At 43.4% G+C, this 26,872-nt stretch overlaps 1 protein-coding gene across 2 annotated transcripts; it reads left to right on the forward strand.

Moving 5' to 3' along the window:
- The first annotated feature begins 1,696 nt into the window (after positions 1–1,696).
- On the forward strand, positions 1,697–26,872 carry ZNF598 (zinc finger protein 598, E3 ubiquitin ligase). Of its 2 annotated transcripts, none has more exons than XM_048866775.2 (12): positions 1,697–1,783; positions 9,929–10,041; positions 12,056–12,185; positions 14,404–14,615; positions 15,924–16,141; positions 16,707–16,824; positions 18,977–19,155; positions 20,009–20,090; positions 20,852–21,606; positions 22,920–23,055; positions 24,319–24,463; positions 24,645–26,872. In XM_048866775.2, exons 1-12 carry the CDS (start codon positions 1,781–1,783, stop codon positions 24,990–24,992), a joined length of 2,439 nt encoding a protein of 812 aa, XP_048722732.1. In that variant the 5' UTR covers positions 1,697–1,780; the 3' UTR covers positions 24,993–26,872. The 2 variants fall into 2 exon arrangements, with proteins under 2 accessions (XP_048722732.1, XP_048722731.1); XM_048866774.2 differs by lacking the exon at positions 1,697–1,783 and adding an exon at positions 1,811–2,166.

Here is a 26,872-nt window from a genome sequence, read left to right on the forward strand (position 1 = left end):
CTGACCTTCATCAAATGTTCTGATTCTGTGTCACTCTTTGTAGCATGTATTTACACAATCTCTTAGTGGCTTTTCACACTACATAGTTCTTAGGATCTGTAACATTTGGCACTATTGTAAGTAACATCTTTTCTATATATATATTTTAAATTCAAAGAATGGACATCCTGTAGATCAGTGGTTCTCAATTTTTCTGGACTACTGTACCCTTTTCAGGAGTCTGATTTGTCTTGCGTACTCCAAGTTTCATCTCACTTAAAAACTACTTGCTTCCAAAATCAGACATAAAAATACAAAAGTGTCACAGCACATTATTACTGAAAAATTGCTGACTTTATAATTTTTACCATATAAGTATAAAATAAATCAACTGGAAACTAAATATTGTACTTACATTTCATTGTATAGTATATGGAGCAGTATAAGCAGTAATTGTTTACATGAAATTTTAGTTTGTACTGACTTCGCTAGTGCTTTTTATGTAGTCTGATGTAAAACTAGGCAAATATCTAGATGAGTTGATGTACCCCTGGAAGACTTCTGTGTTCCCCCATGTTGAGAACCACTGCAGTAGATTATATATGCTAGTCAGGATTCGTATTCAGTATTCTATCAGATTGAGAGGCAGGATTGCTGATCTTGTCCATTGTGGGCTACACGTGTCCATCAAGTTGCCGTCTTGATCTTTCACAACACAATAGGATCAAAACTTGTTTCAAAACATAGTCATGCTATGTTAACTGGTCATCACGCTGCAACGTGGTGAGGATGCTTCCAAAACCATCACCACAGGTTGTGAAAAATATCATTGTGTCATAGACTGAGTGCCATATCTATCCTCACCAAAAGCTTGAGATACAGCATTTCCGGGATTTCCTCAGCTCTACAGGGCTGCCTTGGAACATCTCTGGATTTTTGGTAGTGCTGGGGTGGATGCCAAACCGTGAAAACTGCATTGGATAGAATAAGGGGGCAAGGATGGAGAGTCCAGGAAGGGCACAGAGTGAATACTCCCCTTTGGAAGTATTGCCTGAATTCACTTTACATAGGCGACTGGTCACTTTTCTCATTAAATGTATTTGATGTCAATATTTTCTCTTTTTTACAAAGGCAGAGAGAATCCTCAAGGCTGGGTGGGGTATGGGAGGGCAGGGGGTTCATCTGAGGAGAAAACCCCAAGCATTTCACTAGCCCATTGTAGGTGGGGGGCAAGGTGAGTGCCCAGGCTCCCAAGTGAGAAAGGCTGAGGCTGGTTTTTAGGCCCCAACCCCAGACGGCACAAGGCCCTGCGTGTGGCTGTTGCCTCACAAACCCTGAGGCCAGGGACCAAAAAGGTACAGGCCACCTGTGGGGTCTCCTGGTGCCGTTCGGCCACTCCCAAGCCCTCAGGCTGGATCACCAAGACGAGGGGTCCCTTCCCCGGGGTGGTTGTCATAGTGACGGTGGGTTTGCACCTCTTGATGGTAAATGTTTGATTCCAGCCCTGAAGCCCACAAGGACTGGGCTGAAATGTCCCCATGGGGAGGACTCCAGTTTAGTGGAGGTCAGTCAGCCAGGGCTAGAGGGGGCACTGACCGCGGAGGTACTCTATAGTCATTCTCTATGGTTACAGAGACTGATGGGTAGAGAGACGCCGGGATGGAGGGAGGCGTTCTAGGCTGCGTCTCTATTGTCAGACTGCTGGAGGAGTATTGGGCAGCGAGATTAAGGAGCGGCGACGCTCTAGCCCGATCTCCGTGGCCGCGAAAGGGTTGGAGCTGGTACTCTCCACGGGGACTCTATGGTTAGGCGAGGCCCGCGCTGGCAGCAGTGCGGTGGGAAAGGCGGCGGACCGCGCTCTGGGCGGGCACCCCGGCTCTCTATGGTTGGAGGAGTGCCAGCCGTTCGGTTTGCAGCGGCGCTCTAGGCCGGCTGGATCTCTGTGCTCCGGGCCGGTTGCTAGGCTGAGCGGGGCCTAGGCCGCGGCGTGTGCGGGGCGCCATGGCCGCCTCCCCGTCCCCGTGCCCGGCGGGTCCCCCGGACGGGCTCTGCGTGCTGTGCTGTGGGGAGCTGGAGGTGGTGGCGCTGGGCCGCTGCGACCACCCGATCTGCTACCGCTGCTCGGTGCGGATGCGGGCGCTGTGCGGGGTGCGGTACTGCGCGGTGTGCCGGGAGGAGCTGGGCCAGGTGAGGCCGGGGGGGAGCGCTCTGGAGGGGGGCCTGCCGGGGCGCGGCCGGCCGCGGGGAGCCGGGGAGAGGAGGCGGCGGCCGGGCCGGGCCGGGCCGGGCCGGGCGAGAGGATGGGGGGCGCTGGCTGGGTGGGTGGAGTAGCCCCGAGGAGAAGGGGGAAGGCGGCCCTGGCCGGGTCCCCGGGTGCAAGCCGCGGGGCAGGGTTGGGGCTGGGCAGGGTGTGATTTTTTTCCCACGTGTACACTCGTCTCCGGCCGGGTCCGTCTCGCCCGGCCTGTCGGGCTGTGGGCAGGGACGCTGAAGGAGCTGCACCTCAAGCCGCTGCTGTGGTTTAACCACGTGTTGGGGCCGTGTAGACGGCGTCCTGCCATCGCGCGGTCAAGCCGCTGCTTTAAGTGAGCAGCCTGGGGGGGGGAGGGGGTCTGGAGTATGGGACTCCTCCTTTGGGGGCCTTCAGATTCCGCGCCCCCGATCAGAGGCACCTCAGCGCTGGGGCCCTCTTGGAAATCCCTCTGGGCTGCCCGGTGCACAGCTCTGCACAGTCAACGGGGTACTGGCGAGGACATCCTGCCTCCCTCTGAATTGCCATGGGTTCTGTGCCGCTGGTCTAGGATGGAGAATCCTGCCTTGCTAAATATGGTACCATGTTCCCATGGAGAAGGGCTAAGTATTATTTATCATTCCAGAGACCATCTGTCTGTTCTAATTGGTGTGTGAAGCTGTCACCACTGTAAACGCTAATTAATGTAATAAAGAGCAAAGTCTGCCTTATATAGAGAGGGTGGGGGCCCAGATCCACCCTGTTTGTCTGGTAACACCCTAGAGACCAAGATACACACAGCCAATAGTACAAAAGCCGGTTTAGCTTGAGGAAGGGAGGTTTCTCCTTCTGTCTCACTAACAAAAATTCCAATTTGGGAATTAGTGTGTTGGGACTCATGGAGTTGTAGAAACCCTGACCATAAAGTTTACTACTCTGTCAGCTTGTTAAAGTAAACTTTAATAGAAAAGAGGATTGATGGTGCATTCCCATATGGTCACACAGCTGTTCTGGACATGGGTTCTACTTCTGTGGGCCACTAAAATGCTGAACAAATTTGTGCTGAAGGTCAGACTATGGGGATGATGGATCCAAAATAGTTTATGGCTAAATCAGATCTGTAGTTAGATATTCTTTATATTTCTTTCACATAGAAAAGCTTTCTAGCTTCACTAACAAGGTCAGCTCCCAGACTGCTGCGCTGGGCATCGCAAAATGGGGAAGAGATGGCCAGCCCTCTGTGGAGATAGAGGTGGTTAGGGACTATTTAGAAAAGCTGGACGTGCACAAGTCCATGGGGCCGGACGAGTTGCATCCGAGAGTGCTAAAGGAATTGGCGGCTGTGATTGCAGAGCCATTGGCCATTATCTTTGAAAACTCGTGGCGAACGGGGGAAGTCCCGGATGACTGGAAAAAGGCTAATGTAGTGCCAATCTTTAAAAAAGGGAAGAAGGAGGATCCTGGGAACTACAGGTCAGTCAGCCTCACCTCAGTCCCTGGAAAAATCATGGAGCAGGTCCTCAAAGAATCAATCCTGAAGCACTTGCATGAGAGGAAAGTGATCAGGAACAGCCAGCATGGATTCACCAAGGGAAGGTCATGCCTGACTAATCTAATCGCCTTTTATGATGAGATTACTGGTTCTGTGGATGAAGGGAAAGCAGTGGATGTATTGTTTCTTGACTTTAGCAAAGCTTTTGACACGGTCTCCCACAGTATTCTTGTCAACAAGTTAAGGAAGTATGGGCTGGATGAATGCACTATAAGGTGGGTAGAAAGCTGGATAGATTGTTGGGCTCAACGGGTAGTTATCAATGGCTCCATGTCTAGTTGGCAGCCGGTATCAAGTGGAGTGCCCCAAGGGTCGGTCCTGGGGCCGGTTTTGTTCAATATCTTCATAAATGATCTGGAGGATGGTGTGGATTGCACTCTCAGCAAATTTGCGGATGATACTAAACTGGGAGGAGTGGTAGATACGCTGGAGGGCAGGGATAGGATACAGAAGGACCTAGACAAATTGGAGGATTGGGCCAAAAGAAATCTGATGAGGTTCAATAAGGATAAGTGCAGGGTCCTGCACTTAGGACGGAAGAACCCAATGCACAGCTACAGACTAGGGACCGAATGGCTAGGCAGCAGTTCTGCGGAAAAGGACCTAGGGGTGACAGTGGACGAGAAGCTGGATATGAGTCAGCAGTGTGCCCTTGTTGCCAAGAAGGCCAATGGCATTTTGGGATGTATAAGTAGGGGCATAGCGAGCAGATCGAGGGACGTGATCATTCCCCTCTATTCGACATTGGTGAGGCCTCATCTGGAGTACTGTGTCCAGTTTTGGGCCCCACACTTCAAGAAGGATGTGGATAAATTGGAGAGAGTCCAGCGAAGGGCAACAAAAATGATTAGGGGTCTGGAACACATGAGTTCTGAGGAGAGGCTGAGGGAGCTGGGATTGTTTAGCCTGCAGAAGAGAAGAATGAGGGGGGATTTGATAGCTGCTTTCAACTACCTGAAAGGGGGTTCCAAAGAGGATGGCTCTAGACTGTTCTCAATGGTAGCAGATGACAGAACGAGGAGTAATGGTCTCAAGCTGCAGTGGGGGAGGTTTAGATTGGATATTAGGAAAAACTTTTTCACTAAGAGGGTGGTGAAACACTGGAATGCGTTACCTAGGGAGGTGGTAGAATCTCCTTCCTTAGAGGTTTTTAAGGTCAGGCTTGACAAAGCCCTGGCTGGGATGATTTAACTGGGAATTGGTCCTGCTTCGAGCAGGGGGTTGGACTAGATGACCTTCTGGGGTCCCTTCCAACCCTTATATTCTATGATTCTATGATTCACTGCTAGGTATATTGCCTGGCGTTGAGCTCTGCCCCTAATGATGCAGCTACTGTTCAGGTGCAAAGAGAAGGGTATTGAAAAGCAGAGAGGGTATTAAGAGATTATTTCTCTTCTTTGATTTTTATTTTAAATATTTACGTAAACCTGTCCTTGTTCCCTAGTGTTAGTATTAAGGAGACACCAATAATTCTGCCTGTCACCTTGCTGGATTCTTGCTCTGATTTTAAGCTTGTGGGAAGGTGTTTTACATGCTCTCTCTGGACTTGCGCAAGTCCTGCATTACAAAACATCGTGATAGTGACCGTATTTACTTTTACAGCTCTTTCAAGTAGGAGGATTCTGCAGTACTTTCTTTAAAAAAGGGAAAACCTTATCTGAACTTTAATGTGCTTTTATATGTTGAAATTTACTCCTTTTTTATAAATCAGTATTGCAAACTCCTACTGCAGTGCACGAGAGCAAGTCAGCTGGATCCAGTTATCTAATTGCATTGTCTGAAATGACTCTTTGGAGCTTGGAAGAGAAGCAAGAATGTAGCAAGGTGGCAAACAAACTTATTTTTGAAACATAAGAAAGTTTTCTCCCACTTGCATTCTTCAGAGAGGATGAGATGATTTCTGGGTCAGTGCAAAAGGCAATATAGATAATGCTTCAGCATGTGCAATATCCTTTTATTATTATTACTTCCAACGTACACACTGAGACAATGAAATGTGTTGGGTTTTCTGACCCGTGAATTTATGCAGGGTGACTTTGGAGCAGCCTCTGTGTGTTAGCTTTCTGCTGCTCAACAGACCTCTTCTGAATTTCTGCCTCTCTTCTCAACAAAATTTTGACTTGTCCAGACATCATCCTAGTATGTAGTTGTGGAGATAAAAGATATTGGAACCATACTGAACAACTGAACTTCCAAGGTAGTTGGTTCTGAAGAGGCTGATCTTCTCCCATGGTAGAAACTACTTGCCACTTGTGCATGCTACATTCTTTGCTGTCATGGTTCCTCACTGCTTTCCTAGTTCTCCATTTTTGCAGACTTAAATCCGTTTCCAGCCACTGGATTGCCCTTCCTGTCTGCAGTTCATATTTTCACTCCTGTTTACTCCATTATTCTATTACCTGTCCTCGCTTGATGTTAGATTTAGTGTATTTTCCATCTACTTTTCTCAGAGTGTCAATATCTGCAGGCATTTCTCTTTGCATAATATTAAGAATATAATCTTGGGGGACTGGAAGTGCCGGGGAACTAATCAGCCGTTCATCTGTAGGTTGGAAGTTTGAATACAGCCAGGCTTGGTAGTAAAAAGAAAAGGAGTACTTGTGGCACCTTAGAGACTAACAAATTTATTTGAGCATAAGCTTTTGTGAGCTACAGCTCACTTCATCAGATGCATTGGTTGGTAGTGACCCTCTGATGGCTGGTGATTGATGTGGAATGAGTTTGAAGGATCTCAGTCCAGTTCCCAAAGAAAAATGTTCAGGTCACTAAGAACACAATAATTACCACTTTTCATTGGCAGTCTCAGTAAACAAGTCAACAGCCTTCTTATCCTGAAAGGGAGGTTCTCTGGGTCAGAGTTGAGGCACCTTGATGGCAGCATGGAGAAGCTTGCACTAGTGCTTCCTGTTCTATAAGTAAGACTTCACTTTCCAGAGCTGCAAGCTGTTTTTCAAGAATGTTAAATTCACATTTAAAAATTGTCAGCCTTCAAAATGTTTTTTGTTATTTGTGCAGCACTGACATGGGGAGAGATCTGAGCTATTTAAGGAATAAGAATTAACACCCGAATTGAATGATTGAAATGGTATTATTAAAAATGAATTGTAGGTGCTAGGAAATGAAGTATGAACAGTTGTTTTTTCCTTGCCAAATGAAGAGCTCCTCCCAAATAAACTTCATTGGCTGCTTTTCAATTCCTCTAATCATTTTAGCAATGTGAAGATCTTTTATCAATGTGCATAAGAGACCCAGACTTTGTGGAAGCCAGAAGTTCATTATTTGTTTGTTTTTCCTCACTACTACATAAATTTGTTAACAGTAGTATAGAATGCCACTTTATTTAAAATCCTAGTTAGGGATATTGATATGGTTTTTATCCAGACTACATACATCTTCTGCAGCTCTGTCTTTGTCTTGTTGTACTCTGATGGTTGAAGATCTTGTTTTAATCCCCATGGAGGGCAACCTGGGTGAGGAAATGCAGCTTGGTAAATATGTAATGAGTCAAGTGCATGTGGTTTTATCCACATGGTGGAATGAGAATAAAGCTGAAGTACATGAAGCAGGAGAGTGAATAAATGTAGACATTCCACATTCACTTAGTGATGATCACAACTATGGAACGTGAAGTTAAACTAACAGCAGTGCAAGAGAAATGATTATTTGACGTTAAACTGCCTGATCTCAGAACATAACATTTAAATGAAGATGGTAGTGGAAAGATGAGTCTCCTACAAAGAAGCTTAGAGGAAGTTGAAGGTAATGTTGCTGGGGAAAGTATTTTAGAAAATGGATAAAAGCTTTGTCTCAGTCTGTGGTGGTTTCTGCACATGTGAATAATCCTCTGGGTCTGCTTCAAGGCCTGGGATAAAAGTAAGTTCTGTGAGTAGCCTTTACATCAGCGGTTCCCAGACTAGGGGCGTCGCTTGTTCAGGGAAAGCCCCTGGTGGTCCGGGGCGTTTTGTTTACCTGCTGCATCCGCAGATTTGACTAGTCGTGGCTCCCACTGGCCACAGTTCACTGCTCCGGGCCAATGGGGGCTGCGGGAAGGGTGGCCAGCATGTCCCTCGGGCCGCGCCGCTTCCCGCAGCTCCCATTAGCTGAGAATGGTGAACTGCGGCCACTGGGATCTGCGATCGGCTGAACCTGCGGATGCGCCAGGTAAACAAACCAGCCCAGCCCGCCAGGGGCTTTCCCTGAACAAGCGGTGCCCCTAGTTTGGGAACCACTGCTTTACATATTCCCACTCCGAGGATGCGCTGGCAGTGCAGCTTGGATGGTGGAGCGTTCTCCTGCCCCATCCCTTCCTGTTCTCAAACATTCTGAGGGCAAGGTTATAAAAGGGGGTTTGCTGTTCCAACGGCCTGCGTTCCTTCCATCTACAGTTGCATACAGACTGGAACCACTCCGGCTGGCTAAGACTTGTGTGCCTACCTGTCTGATGTGGTGGTACGCTTTCTGTTGGTCCTCTTCACGCTGTCTGAGGCTGAATGTGATGTCGAGTACCAGTGTGTTCAAACATAGTGCATCTGTAGCTTAGGTTGAATTGCTTGGCAAGGAAAGAGCCTCTGCTGTAATTTAAGCATGCTCGCAGGGATAGACCCTAGAGTTGTAGACTTATTACCCCTAAGCATCTAGTTTCATGCTGCAGCTGCTTATTATGGCCGCTGTCCAAGGGAGAAGCAAACTGAAAAATTTCTCTCTTTGCTGAAACCAGCTGATCTTAGCCGTGTGGACAGGACATTAACTTTTGCAGCTATTCAGTTTTGTAGTAATTATTCATAGTAATTGCTATATTTTGTGGGTTCAGCTTTTGTTCCTTATGCCATCTTTCACCCGTTTGAATTATTTCAAACAATCCTTTTATTGTAATAATACTTGGCTCTTATATAACACATTTAATCAGTAGCTCTCAAAGCACTTCACAATTTTTAGTGTATTTAGCCTCACAATACCCCTGTGAGGTAGTACTAAGGCATAAGGAAGCTAAGTGACTAGCCCAGGGTCACACAGGAAGTTTCTGGTGGAGCAAGGTATTGAACCAGGGTCTCCCAAATCATAGGCTAGTGTCCTAAGCATTTGGCCATCCTTTCTCATTTATAGTTGCTCCAGATATCCTCTTGGTTTTTCAGTGGCGACAGACTTCCTTTTTAGCCCCCCTGTCGTACTGTTGTGTGTGGGGGAAAAATCAGGATAGGCTGTTGCAAATGAGCTGTGCCGAAAAGTAAGTTCCTGACTGAAAAGAGTGGAGCTATGGGCACTCCAGCTGGGTTGCTTCGTAGACTAGGTCTGGTAGTAGCACAGTGTTTGTGTGTGATCAAGAAAGGCAGCTGGGAACGTCAGTATGACTAAATCTTCTCTGGTGACACACTAATGCAGACGGAAGTGGCAAAAGTAATGGTCACAGAATCAGCATAGTGTATGGGGTGGATGAAAGTAGGTTTAAAGATGAACGACAGTGTAGTGTGTGTAACGGTGTAAGAAAACAGGCCATACTTGTTTGAGTCTCATGCACATTTAGGGATGTGTCATGGAGAAGACTGTTTTGGTTAAATTAAATTACTTCGGAAGAAGCCAGTAGACTCATAATGATCATACTACACGCGCACACACAGTACCTCAGACCTGCTATTGTGAGGTATTTCATGAACAATAGCAGTCTTAGTGTCAACTGAAAAACAATTCGAGATCTACTGTAACTTGTCTGAATTGGTGCAGGTGATTCTGACTGTTGCGTTATTGGTGTGATTCCTTTGTGTTTCTCTGTTTCTTGGCTGGCTGTTTATTAGGGAAGAGAATTATGTTTCCTTTTTATTGGGCTGCTGGTTTATTTGTAAACAATACTTACATAGGATGCATCTGAATTTACTAATCCTTTAAAAAAATCTTTTTTGCATTTTTTTTTCTTATTGACTCTTGTTAGCTTGTTTCCTTGACGAGACTCTGCCTTATGTCACTGATCACTTATATCATAAAAGTTCACTGTATTATCTCCCAGCAGCACATGGGGAGTGGGGTGGGAAACAAGTGTTCAGTATGTCTGGGATTCAATACACACTTACAAGTATTCGTAACAAGTTTAGGTTATAATGGTGATCGACTGTAGACCAAAATAACATACAACTTCGTATGTACTTTCTCTAATCTTTCCTGTTTGTTGTCTGTAGGTGGTCTTTGGAAGGAAGCTTGCATCTTTTTCAACAATACCAATTAACCAGCTGCAGCATGAGAAGAAATATGACATCTATTTTGCTGATGGAAAAGTTTTTGCACTGTATAGGTAAAACATAGCATTCTGTTCATCTTCCTAGCATTATCATATTTTCCCTTCCTTTTTCCCTTGGGTCATCTGAGCAGTGGGCTTTGCTACAGGAAGAACACCTAGGAGATGACCTTGATTATAGCTGTGGTTTTGCCTTAGCCTAACAACCCTGGCATCTTCAGTTGATTTCTGGGTATATTGAGTTTGTTCAGAAAGATGAGGGTAGACAGATTAGAAAAAGAGTCCCAGGCAAGTCTGTACAGAAGGTAGCCTGTGACTTTAATATGAGATCTCTAAAATAATATCTTGTCCTCCAGTATGCAACAGGAAATGCATGCTGCCCTTAGGTAAAACAGTGCAGACTCAGCTTGTGGAAATTTTATTGCAATGTGTGTATTTTGTACCATGCTGAAGAATGGAGAAAATTGAACGTGTGTGCCTGGAAGTGTCCAAGAGACCCGGGGCTGCAAAACGGACACCTCCTTAAGTCTGAAATCCTAGGTCTTCAGCAGCTTAATATCTGATTTGTCATTAAAAGTCACTTTTCCGTCTTTCCCACCTGCGGCCGTGAGCAAGATGCTGAGTGACCTCTACTCCTTATATTAGTGCTGTCTCTGTTAGTAAGAACAATATCATCACCTGATTTATTAATCATGTTTTTTCATAGTGTTTAAGAACCAACCAAGAATGGGGCCTCATTGTGTTTGTATAGTGCCTCACTTGGAGTAGTAAATAGATTGTAAGTCCCTGTCTTGAAGAGCTAATTAGACAATACAGACACTGGTGGGGGGAAAGGAATGTAACACAAGCAGAATGAACAATGGAATGGCAGCAAATGTCGTGTTAGTTCAATGTTTGTTTGGGTTTTTTTGTGTGGATTCATTTAGGATGGGGATCAGCTAAATGGAAAGATAAGTGACGGGAGACGGGACATGGAAGGGCATAGGGCTGAGGAGTAAATGCAGCCAATGCCTTTTCTTGGAGACTAGTGCAATGCATTCAGCCTTGTTTGGTCCAAGGATGGGACTCTGTAAGTGCATTGGTATTCTCTTACGGCTTGGCGTTTGCTGGATTGGATAGTGGGTTTGGTGGCCTTCTGACTTAGAATGGAAAATGGAAGTATGTTGTGGGATTTTGCTAGACTAACTGTGTGAGGAGTTTTCAGATAAGTGAGATATGGTTCTACTGTACTAAGTGTTCCCAGAAACATGTTGCTTGTTGCCTCTTATTATTAGTAAATGACTGCAGGGTAAGTAGGAAATACATTCTGATTAATAAATTACATTTGCTCTGAGCAGTTGCATTTTGTAATGATGTGTCTGTTTAGAAATGTCACATTTTTTGAAAGCCAAACCCAGTGATTTGTTGCTGAGGTTTCTGAATGCCATGAATAGCTGCAGAATGACAGTCAGGAGCTAAACCCATTAAACTGTTCCCTAATAGCGGACTGTGTTTCTGCTTCTGCTGTCACCTTGTAGAATGGTGCTTTACTTGTTTCCTCTTTCAGGATCAGGGCTCTTCTTTTTCCCCCCCTTACACTCATATTGAATTAGCTGCAAATGAGGTCTCTTTTCAGCTATATAATGTAGATACAATATTGCATGAGGTTATCGCCTGTCAAAAAGATTTAACTTGGTTGGATTTTAACAAATCACAAATTAAACTGCAAACTTTTTACCATTACCTTTGGAGGAAGTTGAGAACACACCCTTGTGTTAGAATTCTCCAACACATTACAGTCTGCTCATAGGCCGTGCACTCTAGTATTGTATCACTTTTCAATCGGTAGCTGTATTGCTCCCCCTCCTGATATTCCAGCTTCCATGTAGTTTACTTCAGTTTTGCTCCTGGAATGATCGAGGGTATTTTGGAATGAGCATAATCCAACCTCCGTGAGTTAGAAATTGCTGTGACAGCTTAAAAAAGATAAAACACTTTTCTTTTCACTGTAACATTTGCTGAAGTGTAGGTTTTTTGGGATAGGATTTGAAATAACCTTGATAAACCTTCCTTGAATATCTTTGTCCTTTAGGAAGCTACTGCAGCATGAATGCCCTCTGTGTCCAGATGTGCGGCCCTTCAGCACCATTGTGGACTTGGAACAGCACATGAGAAAACAGCATGAGCTCTTCTGTTGTAAACTATGTGTTAAACACCTGAAGGTGAGCCATAAAAATGTGCTTTACGGCAGGGAAAAAGAGACTTCATTGCATGGGAATCTGTGTAAACTAAGTTTGTAGGAGACTTGCTGGAGAGGGAGAGGCAGAACGGAAAAAAGGACACGGTGAAGAAATGGAATCAATGACCCAGTAGAAGTTTCTTCCACCTTCCCAAGTCTGTTTGAGTGACTTGCAGCATTTTATAACCACCACTTGTCATAAATTGGTTAATTAAGGAAATCTAAGGCTTTCTGTCTGGATTCTATTTTAAATATATATATCTTTATAGCCCAGCCATCTCAAAAAACCTTATGACGTTAGCTCCACCCCAGGTGTGGATTAATGGCATGGGTCTAATTTCCTGCTTGCCGTCTCATCAGAAAGTCTGACTATGGAGATCTGCTTTCTGTAGAACCTCTCTTTTTTTTTTTTTTGTATTGTTTTTAAAAAACCCAACCAAAAACTAATTCTAAAAAAGTTCAGAGCCAATTCAGAGAACAAGGTGCATCATAGGACCTCAGAGTCCTCCTCAAGAGCAAAACCAACTCAGAAGTATTTAGAACTTGCAGTGAGTTCATGTATATGATGAGAAATCACCTGAGCAAGTTAAAAGGAATAGAATTGCATTTCATTACCCTGTGTGGCTGTACAGAGGCAGATATCTTGTATCTTGCTATAAAGTGGTGGTGACATGGGATGAAACAGCTGTACGTAACTTGCTCACACATAATGCAATCGCTGACTGTTATAACACCTGTTTTGCCACACTAGATTCCACTGGAAAGCTGAGTTGCCTGTAACCTTGACAGGTCACTATACAGTGGGCCTTAAAACTGCATATTGCCATCTTTTTTCTTACATGGGTTCTGTTTTTAATGGCCATTGTTATGTGGCCTGCGATGTGCAGGAGGTCAGATTAGATTATCATACTGGAGATGATCATAATGGTCCCTTCTGGTCTTAAAGTCTGAGTCTGTGTAGAGCTAGACAGTTAATACTTTATACCATCCGAAAGATTAAATTTGAGCTTTCAGAGTAGAGAGCAGCGCTCTCGCCGAAGTGATTCAGCTAAAATCACCAGCTGCTGCTGAAAGAACACTTGTAACCTCTAACCTCCAACGTGAATGATACTTGTCAGCACTGGTTAATGAGGGAAGGAATTCCTTCAGAGCATGAAGAAAATATATTTGTTACTCGTCACGCACAATTTTGTGATTACGTTTTTTACTTTCACAGATATTGAATAAGAAATACCAGGCTGGACGCGGGCACTTAAGTAGACGGTGGATAGAAAGAATGGGTCTGTAGTTGGTTATTGATAAGAAACCAGAGCAGTAATAGTATCTAGCACTTGCACAGTGCTTTACGCTTTCCGAACACTTCATAAACGTTTTTATTCTGGAGAACTAAATGTGGACAATGCCCATGGAAAAGAAGGTCCTAGTTCCATTGAGAATTAAAGCTGCTCAGTCTGTTGATGTTAATGAAGCCAAAGTAATCCCTGCCCAAGATGACTTTAATACCCTTGGTCTAGACAAGATATATATTGAATATCTACCACCAGTTTTTGGAGAGTATTTGGCAATGTTAATTTTTTGGTTCGCTTTCAAACAGTTACATCAAATCAATGCCTAATGTCTTTTGTATATATGTGTATTTTGTTGGTAGCCTCAGTTTTATAAGCTCTCTTCCTAGAGAAACAAATTCCATGCCAGTAGTGACAAGATATTGGCTAGTGGTGCGGCAGTTGTGGACTGAGCCAATGTTTGTATATAAGCAAGGCACCCAGTAGCTGTACGAGGACTGTTACCAAATGCATAACAGCTGACTCATTTCATTTACATTTGCCCAATCTTTGGTAAGCAGAATATTAAGTGTTTTCAGAAGATGGTTTAGATTTAAAGACTTTTCCTACAGAGTTTGTAACCCAAACTGTGCTACATTGTTAGCACATGAAACAAAATGTACTAGGAGAAAAGTGGACTGGTCTGTTTTCATTGTTCCAGGTGAGTGAAATGTAAATGAGATTTAAGTTGGAGAGGGACTTGAATTCTTACGCCCATTCACGGAACCATTTAATCACAGATTGTTCATAGCCTGAAAGTGGGAAATTGCTTTGACTAGTAACGTTGGCCCATGACATCAAGATTGGTAGAACCTGATTTACTCCATCAGTAAACTGCGTAGTTCTCTGTTGACATGAGGTAATTCTTTCTTTAAGATCTTTACACATGAACGTAAGTGGTATTCTCGCAAAGACCTCGCTCGACATCGAATACATGGGGACCCAGACGACACATCTCATCGTGGGCATCCCCTTTGTAAATTTTGTGATGAGCGTTATTTAGACAACGACGAGTTATTGAAACACTTGAGACGAGATCACTATTTCTGCCACTTTTGTGATTCGGATGGTGCTCAGGAATATTACAGGTTTGTGAGAGTGGCTGACTTGAGTTTCTTTTAATTTAATTAAAAGATTTAAATCTTGATGGAAAGGTGATTGCATCTGCTTTCAGTCTCTGAGAGTAGGTTGTCCAAAGGCACCCAATGCAAGAGTGAGCAGATTGCTTTTGATCTTTGTTAGAATTTGTATTGAGGATGGAACCCTGGGACCGACAGACCCACCTTTTCTTCTGTTTGGCTGGTTGTTTCTTCTGAAGCCAACTGAGACATGCTTTACTGAAAATGGGATGTATGTATTGCTTAGCGCTATATCAGTGCAAACGGAGCCATTGAGCTTTAAAAGTTGTATAAAACTATATATGAATGAGAGATTCTGATCAGACCCTGTGCTGTGCAGCGAATTGGCCTTAAATGCTGTGGCAAGAGGCAATCCCTCTGAACTCAGCAGCAGTCCTCAGTGGCAGACTGGAATGCTGAGCCGCTATGGCTACATTTACGTTTAATAAAGGAAGGGAGGTTTGTAAAGAAATATTTAATCAGTGCAGCAGCTGGTCTCTCTCTTTGTGTTTAAAATCAATGTATTTATTACTGCTCCCTCACTTTCAGTTTCTAAGTGAATTTGCTGGTACTTAATTCTCATGGGGGAAGCCTGGGGGTTTGGCAGGTAATTGAGCCATATTTGGGAAACTAGCCTTTGAGACTTAGGAAGACACAATGGATGGTTTAGGATTATTGGACAAACACATCAGATGGATGTTGCTGATGATTATTTCACTACAAATAATTTAAATGTTGACATTTAAACTGTCATCTTTAGGGCTCCATATTAAAGCACTACAATGGGTGGGACAGTTCACATGTATGAGATCTTGCTTCAGACTGTCTGCAGATTCAGACAGCCCTTCATCCGTTTATATCCAGTTCATGCTTTTAAGGTTTCTTCACAGTTCAAGGCTAAAAACAAAAATTAGACTCTGGAGTGCAGTTCTGTGAAAGTTTCTGCAGCTCTGCTACATAAGCCCATAATAGCCAATGGTCTAAGATTTATTTGGTGAAAAGTAGGTCTGAATAAAAGTTCCTTTTATGGAGGAGATTTTGTGCAGGGCTAATGTGACATGGTCAGTGAGGCATCGTGCAGTGAATTTGGTTAAACTTCTCTGAAACATGCATTAAACTGTTCTGTGTCTTGACACACAGAGAAGTGCGTGCAGAAGGTCGCTGTTCTAGAGTTTGCAAAATGGAGTGACAACACTCAAAGTGTTTTTAAAGAATGAACAATTTTTTTAAGTTGACTGCATTGCTGAACTAACCAATCAATGTCTGCCCTCTTCCCAGTGATTACGAATACCTTCGCGAACACTTCCGTGAAAAGCACTTCCTTTGTGAAGAGGGACAGTGCAGTACAGAACAGTTCACTCATGCTTTCCGTACAGAAATAGATTACAAAGCACACAAAACAGCCTGCCACAGCAAAAACAGGGCTGAGGCCAGACAGAACCGACAGATTGATCTTCAGTTCAACTATGCTCCCAGGCACCAACGGAGGAATGAGGGTATGTCAGACTGGAAAGACTAAGTTGCCAGAAATACCTTCTTATTTTCGTAATGCTTTGAACATTTTCAGAAACTCGGTGTGCAAGTTGGCCATTTGTGGACTGCAAACTGATTACATCCCATTTCAAAATAGGGGGATTATTTTCACAACTGACTTTCTGATCTACCTTAGAATTGCTTGGGATACAAGTAATATGAATGAAGGGAGTGACAACCATGGTACTCCCAGGGGTGCATCTGGTACTAAGAGTGGGGCAATACATGGATATTTTTTATGTTATTGGAAGCTGTACATAGAAATCTCTGCATATCAAGATGAAATTTGTCCTAAACTTGAATCACAGTCCCATAATATATGGAATCCATATACTGCTAATGCATTTTAATGCAATAATGGTAAAGGCTAGCTGGTTTTATAAAATCAGTGGTTGCTGATTGAGAGTCAGAAAAGGTCCTTTTGTACTAATATATTTTAGTATCTTTCAATCATCTATGGAGCGATGGTGTTACATTCCTAGATTAGAAAAACAACTGAGCGAATGATTGGACATGTCTCCTGGTCAGGTGTTGTGGGTGGAGAGGACTATGAAGAAGTTGACAGATATAACAGGCAAGGACGACCAGGTAAATCGGGACTCCGAGGAGGGCAGCAAAACAGAAGAGGGAGCTGGAGATACAAGAGGTGAGTAACCCCGTGTGCTGTAGAACTTACTGCAGAGGTGAAATATTTTCTTATTTCTTAAATGATATAAACTTGTAAAGAGTGATAAAGTTTGTGGACGATACCAAGCTGGGAGTGGTTGCAAGTCCTTTGGAGGATAGGATTAAAATTCAAAATGAGCTGGACAAACTGGAGAAATGGTCTGAAGTAAATAGGATGAAACTCAATAAGGACAATGCAAAGTGCTCCACTTAGGAAGGAACAAACATTTGCACAATACAAAATGGGAAATGACTGCCTAGGAAGGAGTACAGCGGAAAGGGATCTCTGGGTCATAGTGGATCACAAGCTAAATATGAGTCAACAGTGTAACGCTGTTGAAAAAAAAGTGAACATCATTCTGGAGTGTTGTAAGCAAGACACGAGAAGTAATTCTTCTGCTCTACTCTGCACTAAAAAGGCCTCAGCTGGAGTATTGTGTCCAATTCCGGATGCCACATTTCAGGAAAGATGTGGACAAATTGGAGAAAGTCCAGAGAAGAGTAACAAAAATGATTAAAGGTCTAGGAAACATGACATATGAGGGAAGATGGGAAAAAATTGGGTTTGTTTAGTCTGGAGAAGAGAAGACAGAGAGGGGACATAACAGTTCAGTTTTCAAGTACGTAAAAGGTTGTTACAAGGAGGAGGGTGAAAAATTCTTCTCCTTAACCTGTGAGGATAGGACAAGTAGCAAGGGGCTTAAATTGCAACAAGGGAGGTTTAGTTTGGACATTAGGAAAAATGTCCTAACTGTCAGGGTAGATAAGCACTGGAACAATCTCCATCAGGAGAGGACTTTGTCTAATCTGTCATTAAACACCTGTCAGGAATGATCTAGTTATTAGTCTTGCCTTGAGTACAGGGGATTGGACAAGATGACCTACTGAGGTCCCTTTTCCAGTCCCACCTCTATGATGGTATTTTGGTGGGAGGGCAGGAGGAAAGTGAGGAAAATGAGGAAACTACAGTACCAACTCCTTAGATAGGGATGTGACTAGTTTTCATTAGAAGTCTGGGCACCACGCACACAATTAAACAAAAGTATTTTACATGAAGTTTTGACTCTCTGCACTTGCCAAAGTAGATGGGCATTGTAATCTTAAAGTTGTTATCCTGAACTCTCCAACATGTGGGTTAGTATAACTGAGGATTTTCTGATTTAAGATAATTATTTTCATTCCTGACTTTTCTGAGTAGGATTTTCTGAAGTAACTGACATGCCTTTGCAGGCTTAGCGGACCTTTTAGGTTTGGGCAGTCATTAAGTTCCTGTTCTAAGGATCGTGCTTTTTTTATTGAACTAACAGGTCTCTGGTTGGCCTGTGCTTTGGAAAAAGAAGAGGGTTAAGTATTGAAATTAAATTTCACTTCGTCTCCTTTCATCCACACAGTATCTAAGAGCTTTATACCTACTGTATGTCTATTTTTCTTTCTTGCTGGGCAGTCAGTGGTGCGTTTGTTACTGGTAACTTCACTGGGAAAATCCATCTCCAGGCACCATATACGTTGGTGTGTCGCATGTGGATCTTGCATGTGTTGGAAGTTCATGATGAACCATATTACACTGGGAAAAGAGAAGGAGTACTTGTGGCACCTTAGAGACTAACCAATTTATTTGAGCATGAGCTTTAGTGAGCTGTAGCTCACGAAAGCTCATGCTCAAATAAATTGGTTAGTCTCTAAGGTGCCACAAGTACTCCTTCTCTTTTTGCGAATACAGACTAACACGGCTGTTACTCTGAAACCTGTCATATTACACTGAGTTACTTGGACATACAAATGAGGTTTTCGTATCTTGAAAATGAATGGGAGAAACTAGTGTTCCCATGCATCTCTGATATTCTCATCCTGGTTCATGCTGTACTTAGATATTGGTTATCACCATATGTGGAATTTAAAAGTCTGGTGAATGAATGTTGCCTGTTTCACCAGAGCCTGAACCTGGATGTGATGATATGAATTAAGTTGAGTTTCACTTGCAACCTTTCCCAGCAGGTGGCAGCATAAGGCAGTTGACATAAAGTAGTTTGAATGTGAAATTTAAAGGTGTGGAAGTTGGAGTGAGAGACAAAGGTGCTTAAAAGCCCATTAGTCCTTTCTGTTAGACCTAAAAAACTTGTCCTGTCTTATAGAGAAGAAGAAGACCGAGATATTGCAGCAGCAGTCAGGGCATCAGTAGCAGCAAAACGGCAAGAAGAAAAGAAACAGGTAGAGGATAAAGAGGATGGCAGTCGAGGTAAAAAAGAAGAATTGAGGGATCCAGAAGTGTCCAACACTAAGCGAGTGCCAAAGCCTTCAAATGAAGCCACAGGTTAGTTGTGTGCGGGTTCTGATGGCTGTAGAGAATTCCAACAGGCATGGGCAAAGGTGTGAATGGTTATGGAATTCATGGCAAAGAATTGATTTTGGCCATTAAAGAGACCAACCCAGCTAGTCTGCCTTGAAACATATCTGAGTGTCATTCCTTCCTTTGGGATTCTGGCAGTGTGTTCATATTTAAAATGGATCTGGGCAGAAATACTTGAACAACCAAAATAATCAAATCAAAGTGTGTACAACATCCTGATTTGGCGTACAGACACTGGTAGGTTTAGATTGCGCTACTTTCTAAGTTGGATGTCTCCCTTAGTGTGAAGAAATTAATTTCCAATATTGGTGTAAAATTGCTAGAATCGGAAAGCTAAGGCCTGCCATGTTGTGCTTTTTCAAGTGAGGCTTTAAATATTATATACTAAGTATTGGTGTTTTAATGTCATTCTGTAACCTAAGTGCGAAACATTCCTGTTACAGTATCATAAAATACATTGAAGACTCATATGGCATTAACATCTCTATTTATTCGGATTATATCTGGAGACAAGAATCAAACCTGTCATACATAAACCAGTGGCTTAGTGTCACTCTTCTTGACTATAGTTAATATGCTGCAAATTAAACCCAGGACATGGGGAAACAGTAGCAAATGTAGTTATCAGAATGGAAAAGTGCATTTTTACATTAGTTTAAAATGCACGTCCATTTTTCTGAATTAGAATATCACAGTCAAGAGTGGCATAAAGTACCAAAACCGGAATTAGTTATGGTGTCCTGGTGCTCGTTGATAGTTTCCAGGCAGAAATGAATGAATTTTAGTTAAGAGCATTTCTTTGGTCTTTTTGTCAAAGTTCCAAAAGAAGCAGCTGCTAATGGTGCTTTAAGCCAAGATGACTTTCCAGCGATTGGCTCAGCAGCAGGGCCTCTGCAACGGTAAGTTTGTGCAAGATCGTAGCAAAGTGAAGTCTGGTTTATAAGCTCACTTGGGTTCCGAGTTTGGCAGATAATAGTTCTACAGGTAATTTGAAGTTAAATTATTTCTGAGAAATTACTCCCCCTTCCCCTAAATTCTGGCTACGCAAACCTCCCATGTGGCCTCCGTGGGACTGCTTGACGAGGTGTAGGCTATCACTTCCCATGTCTTGCTTGATCTAAAGGTTGCTTCATATAAGTTTCTAATCATTCCATATCCCATCCTCTTGGACCACTACTCTTTTCTAACCCTGCAGTTTATCTCCAGCAGATAGCCAGCAAGTACTGTGGGAGCATGGATGTGTGTCTTCCTCTGAAGCCAGTGGTGGTCCTTAAAGGGGCTACTGGGTGACCGTCTCAAAGTTGGTGGCTACTGGAGTGCCACTCTAAAGCCTGTGGTTGCTTCTGCTGTGTACCGGTCTGGAATGCAAGCCTTCTAAGGCAGTGTCCAAGTCCAGACCCAGACAATGTGCTCCTGAAGTCTCACTAGACTTGCAGTGTGACATCTCATGGGAGGGCTTTTGTAACCCATGACCTATTTGTAAGCACACATGCATTTTAATTTTACCCACAATTACCTGTGAGTCTCAACGCCTCCGCTAAATGATAGTATTTTTGAGGGAAAACTGCAGTTAGATGTTGAGCTCTTTCTGCCCAGTGGATTTGTGCCTCCTCTGTGCTGACCTTGTGACTGCTGTACACAGTGTTTTTCCTTCCCGCAGCTCTGCTCAGCCAGCATCAGTGAAGCTGAAGGAAGAAGACTTCCCAAGCCTTTCCTCCTCTGCAGCACCCACCATCGCTTCTGGGGTGTCTTTAACATACACAGTTTCTGCCAAGAAAACAGCCTTTCAAGAGGAGGACTTTCCGGCTCTGGTGTCTAAAATGAGGCCTAATGCTAGAACAGTGTCTAACATCACATCTGCATGGAGCAACAATTCCAATAAAAGCGCGGTTAAAGCTGTCACTTCCCTCAGCTCCAGTTCAAACCATCTGGCCAAAAAACCAGCACCCTCGAACAGCAATAAAGGAAGCAGGAAGAGCAGTAAACTCTCCCTGTCAGATGACGAAGACAGTGGCAGTGGCCTGACGACCCAGGAGATCAGAAATACACCGACAATGTTTGATGTATCCTCCTTGCTGGCAGCTTCCACCTCACAGACTTTTACTAAAGTGAGCAAGAAAAAGAAGATGGGAGTTGAGAAGCAAAGAGCATCATCCCCCCAGCTGCCAGAGGAGACTTTGCTTCCTGCATCGGCTTTGGAAAAACTGGCAGAAGCTGAGCAGACTCCAAGTGCCCCTGCAAATCTTCACCTCTCCGACAGATCCGCAGCTGTCATGAACGGTCACTTGGAAAAATCAGTAGCAATTTGTAATGCATCCAAAGAGCCGCCTGGCCTTAAAAAGCCTCCAGTGACTTTATCTCAGGAAGACTTCCCAGCACTCGGGAGCTCGGGACCATCTAGAATGCCACCACCAGGTAACCCCTGCAAAAAGTCCCATTCTGACTAGGTCAAATAAATGGGCTAGGTGAAACGTGCAAGAGAGAGGAGTGGCTTCCATGGGTAGCCAAAATTACTCTTAAAATGGGAACAGTAGCTCGCAGGGCTAGAGAGTAAAGTAGAAACATTTTAGCCCAGCAAACCGCATTGAGCCGCTTGAACTCCTCCCCTGTGGCCCTGTCCTGTTAAAATTCCATTGAAATGTTGGGAAATACCTGCCTCATTCAACAGCAGAGCTGCTGTGTTCTGTCTGGCATTTAGGGTAACTTGTAGATAAGCAGCCAGCCTCCGAACACTCCTGCTTGTCTAATGAGTAATACCAGGTGGACCTGTGCGCTTGGGTATTCCAAGGGCTAGTTTAGAAGCTCCTTTGTGGACGGACAGTTTGTCTTTCTACTACGTGTGGACAGTAGCTAGCAGCACGATCATAGTACAAATAATAAATACACATAGGCTTGATCCGTCAGTTACTCTAGCTTTACATGGATGTAATGCCCTGGCTTTTAGTGGTGCTATGATGGGTGTAACTGAAGTAACACAATAGTGAATCAAGCCCCTAGAATTGTGTAGTTTAATGTAGTCTGTGTGCATAGCGAATAGATAGGGCAGTTCACTCATAAACCCAGACCTGCTGCCTTCCTAGTGGAAAACTCATGCTGAGAGCTCTCCCAGAGCAAAATGACCTAAATGGCAGGGAAGAATCTGCACTTCGGAGGAAAGTATTACGGAGAGGTTGAGAGCTGGTAGCGACTATTTCAGATTGCGGTAGTTCAGTGTCTCTCCTACACCCAATGCAGCACAGGGCAGTTGCATCTCCTGAAGGTGGCAATGCCCCAAGCCTTGGTAGTAGAGCTCTCGGTTACGTGTAACGCCAGATGGCAGCCTGCTGGAAAATGTCGGTTGTGTGGTTCAGGTGGAGTAAAGCTGTGACCTTGCCATTTGTTCCATTATGTAAACGTGTGTTTTCCACCAGTGCGTGTTTGCACTTCACTTTTTGTTGGAAGCAGTAAATCAATAGTTAGGGCTTTAACTTTGTGTCAGAAGAACAGTCAGTTCGTAGCATCTCTTGGTCGGACTAGGATCAGTGGCCTGTAAAACAGCAGATTAATCCCTTAGTTTGAATTGTCTTCAGATACATTGGTACCTGTTTAGCTGTTTGGATCTTATAAATGGTAATGTATCATGTCTGCAGACTTTTGAGGGAAGGGAAGGAGTGGATCTGAGAGATGATTGGCTGCGTAGCATAGACAGTGCACTAACTTCCTCCCCATTCTGTGCTATTTTAATCTAGGCTTTAACTCTGTGGGGCTATTAAAGAGTCCCCCTCCGCCTCCGGGGCTGTCAGTGCCTGTTAGTAAACCACCTCCAGGTTTTACTGTTATTCCATCCACCAATGTCTCTGATCCTGTCACTACATCTCTGAACGAGTAAGTAAAAGCGCTTCGAGAATTCACATTAGTGTACACACAATCTGTGTTTCAGTTCCTCCATGTAGGGGTTCTTAATATTGCATGCTGCTTTGGGGCAATTAGCCTGAACAGGTGAGGTTTAAGAGGCCAGCAGTATACAAAAGTAAGGGCCTGATTCAGATCTCTGTTGTAGGGTCTGTAAGTCAGATTCCTGGTGATGTGTAGAGACGTAGGTGTCAGTTACATTTTGGTAGATAGGTCTGAATCTGAGCAAGTCCAAACAGATGCAACATGTATGTTTTGGGGCGGGGGACCAGCTCAGACTCCCTCATATTTGTCCCTAAACCTACAGCGAGAAATCCTTAAAACCTTTGCATAGTGACTCCATCTCACCAAGGGAAGCATGACTTGCTGTCAGAAAAAGCTGTTCACTTCTAGTGTTGCACAAACATATGAAAGTTCCTTGCAGAAGACACCCACACCCATAGGTTGTAAACACCAAGCTGAATTTGAGGGTGGGTTTTTAATTATCTGGGATTTGTGGAGGTTCCAGCTGATGCCACCAGGCTGTTTAAGTAACTTGGGCAGTGGGTTGGGTTCTGATAGTAGCTCAGAAACCTTTTCCCATTCTGCTTCCGTATTGGCATATCAGAATCCTTACTGCTGGAGCAATAAGCACAGTCTTGAATTTGCCTCCACTCGAGTAGCTGCGGTATACTGCAGCCTTGTAATAGATCACTATGACTCACCTACTAGAAAGAAATATTTGTCTGCATGTGGGAACTTGCTTTTGGGGGAAATTTACAAAGTATTCTAAATGCCACTCTTGGTTCTGATCCTTTCCAAGGTTGGTCTCTTTGGCCATGTCTACAGTGGGATGGGAGAAGAGGCAGGGGTTTTTTGTTTTCCATTAAAATTGCTACCATGAGATAACAGTCATCCTCATGCAGACATCTCTTGTTGTAAATAACTCCCCTTTGGTCCCAGTTAATTAACACACTGTATGAAGCATGTTTCAGATCAGGCGAGTTTGGATCAAGACTAGATTAAACTTGCATTTTACGTGTTCTCCCCATCTAGGAAGAACTGGGAGCATTGGCAACATGCACCCATCTCCGTGGCATGGGTGCATGTTGCCAGTGGGAGTTCCGTGTATAATTGGGTGAAGCGGTAGCATACCCCTTGGTGAGAGATTGGCAAGGGCCATTGTAACAAATCTAAGACATTTTTCAGTCGCTTGCCATTGCATGAGGTGTTAATTCACTTTCTTTCCAAATGCAGGCCAAAACCCTGTCGAGGATCTTACTTGATACCTGAAAATTTTCAGCAAAGGAACATTCAGTTAATACAGTCTATAAAGGAATTTCTTCAAAGCGATGAGTCTAGATTCAATAAATTTAAAACTCATTCTGGACAGTTCAGACAGGTAAGTAGTGGAAACCCTTAGAAATATTTGAAGTCCTACTTGGTTGTCAGCTCATTGAGCATTGAGGCAACAAATGAACAGTGAGGTTGAGTGGTTAGAGGTACCGAGGGATGAATTTCACCCTTGGTCAGTATACTCTTTCTTTTCATTGCTAATTGTCGTGATTCTCTTTTAACTAAAGGGGCTGATTTCTGCGGCAGAGTATTACCAAAGCTGCCGAGAGCTGCTTGGAGAGAACTTCACGAAAATCTTTAATGAGTTATTGGTGTTGTTGCCAGACGCAGCTAAGCAACAAGAACTGCTTTCTGCTCACAATGACTTCAGAATTAAGGAGAAACAAGGCTCAAACAAACCCAAAAAGAACAAAAAGAATGTCTGGCAAATGGACTCTGCTTCTGACCTGTACTGCTGCATCTGCCCGACGTGTCAGCAAGTGCTGACTCAGCAGGACATAGCCTCCCACAAAGCTTTGCATATTGAGGATGAAGAATTCCCTTCCTTACAAGCAATCAGCAGAATCATCAGTTAGCTTTCACAAAGACCAATAAAACAGTCTCAATCTTAAACGTGCACTTTTCGGAACGAGGTTTGACAGTGTAGTGCGGCCAACTGTGAGGGCCAGTTGAGTAGTCTTACACAGGTTAGCATTGGGAGGTTCAGTGCAGCCCTGCCTAAAAGAGCTGTGTAACGGGATCAGTGGACTAAACCTGTATCTAGTTAACACCCAAAATGTTAGCTTCCTAAACACCTGATTGGAAACAGGCTAACACTGCAGGTTCGTCAGGCGAGTGGCCACCTTCCACCTTGCAAGACACTACAGTTAAAGGGTGGAACTATATCATTGTTATTGGTGGAAACAGCTCTGCAGTGTTTTCCTTGCTATTCTGGTTACAGCTAATATTCTGTCTTTGTGGCTACAAAGAGTGAGGGAGGTAATTGGTGCAGAGTTCGGGAGAGAGATGGAAGCTGCTACACTGGTGAATAAGACCATTAAAATGTTGCTGTAAACACCTGGCTGTTTATATAGCAAGGAATATTCCTGGCTGAAACCTGAAATACTGCTACTTGAATTGGACTGATCTTTCTCTGTGAGTAGTTGAACCTGGGATTTGAAGTTGCCTCTGACTTTCTATGTAATCGTGTTCTTTAAAGAAACTTATTTTGTAGTACTGCATGTAGTAGTGTTCAAAGGTTTATTCTCTTCAAAGGGCATTTTCTTCACCATAATTTTATTTAACAGCTGCCATGTTTGATTTCTTGGATGTGTTAATGCAAAACAAACGGCATATTGGAACATGAAATGCTGCTGGTCGCTGACCGTTCTGTTATTCTGCAGGGCCTTTAAGTGCATGTATCTCTTTACAGTGGTCTGCACTGAAGAGGATAAGCTGTTAAGAATTGTAGGAGTGTTTTACTTCCTTGGACTCCCTTGGTGACAACAGTCTGGAGGAGCTTTGCTCCTACCACTTGGCATTTATAAATCCCAACCGGAGGGGCTGGGGAGAGGGGCTGATTATCATCTGAAGCAGCAGCTTTAACTTTAGGGACTGCCAAGCAGCTTTTCTGCGGTGCACTTTCATAGCTGTAGCTTCTTAGTGTCTGATACACACCAATCATGGCAGACCATGTTTAATTTTTAACACATAGGAATAGAAATTAAAATTAATTTTTGAGCGACAAGATGGTGCATTTATTTAAGCAGCACTTTGATGAAACTGAGTTTGAGCTGTTGAAGCATTAGTCTTGGCTACAGAAATTAATTATCTTTGCCTTCTCTTTTATTATTGATTTTGCTTGATGCCAGACTGCACTATCTGTGGGTTTTTTGTTTTCATATAACTCAGGATATTTTTGAATACCTGATCTTGTACCATTATTCATAGGGCCAGGCTATATCCTCTGAAATGGAGAAGAAAAATGATTTTCTAAGGGGTGTATCTTGTTGCATGATGGTGTATATGATGCATGTATACATAGCAAGGGTTAATGTTTTCAAATTATTGTTCCTAAGTTTTAAATCTCCATTTCTCCATTGCAATAGAGATTGGTATTTTTACGTTTGTCATGCTACCACCATTAAAAAGTACTTTTACTATGAAGTACTTACATGCTTATCTGCTAGCTGCTCATAACACTTTTATAAGCAATTGACCCATGATGTAAACTGCTTTCCCCTTGTCACTTAATTTGGTTTGTAAAGTTCAGAGGTGATGAAATGCATATTCTTTGAAAGAACATCTTATGTCTTCCCTTTATTTTCAGTTAGTTTCTTCTGTGTTATCAAACAGTTACGTAGTCCCCACCTAGGGGATTGAGAACTTGAAGTGACCCATTTATCTAGCCTGATGTCGGTTCATTGTTCCATGTGCTCACATAATTAAATAAAGTATTATTGGAGTTTTCAGGCCA

Source organism: Caretta caretta, chromosome 10, assembly GCF_965140235.1.
Source record: "Caretta caretta isolate rCarCar2 chromosome 10, rCarCar1.hap1, whole genome shotgun sequence".
Classification (NCBI taxonomy): Eukaryota; Metazoa; Chordata; order Testudines; family Cheloniidae; genus Caretta; species Caretta caretta.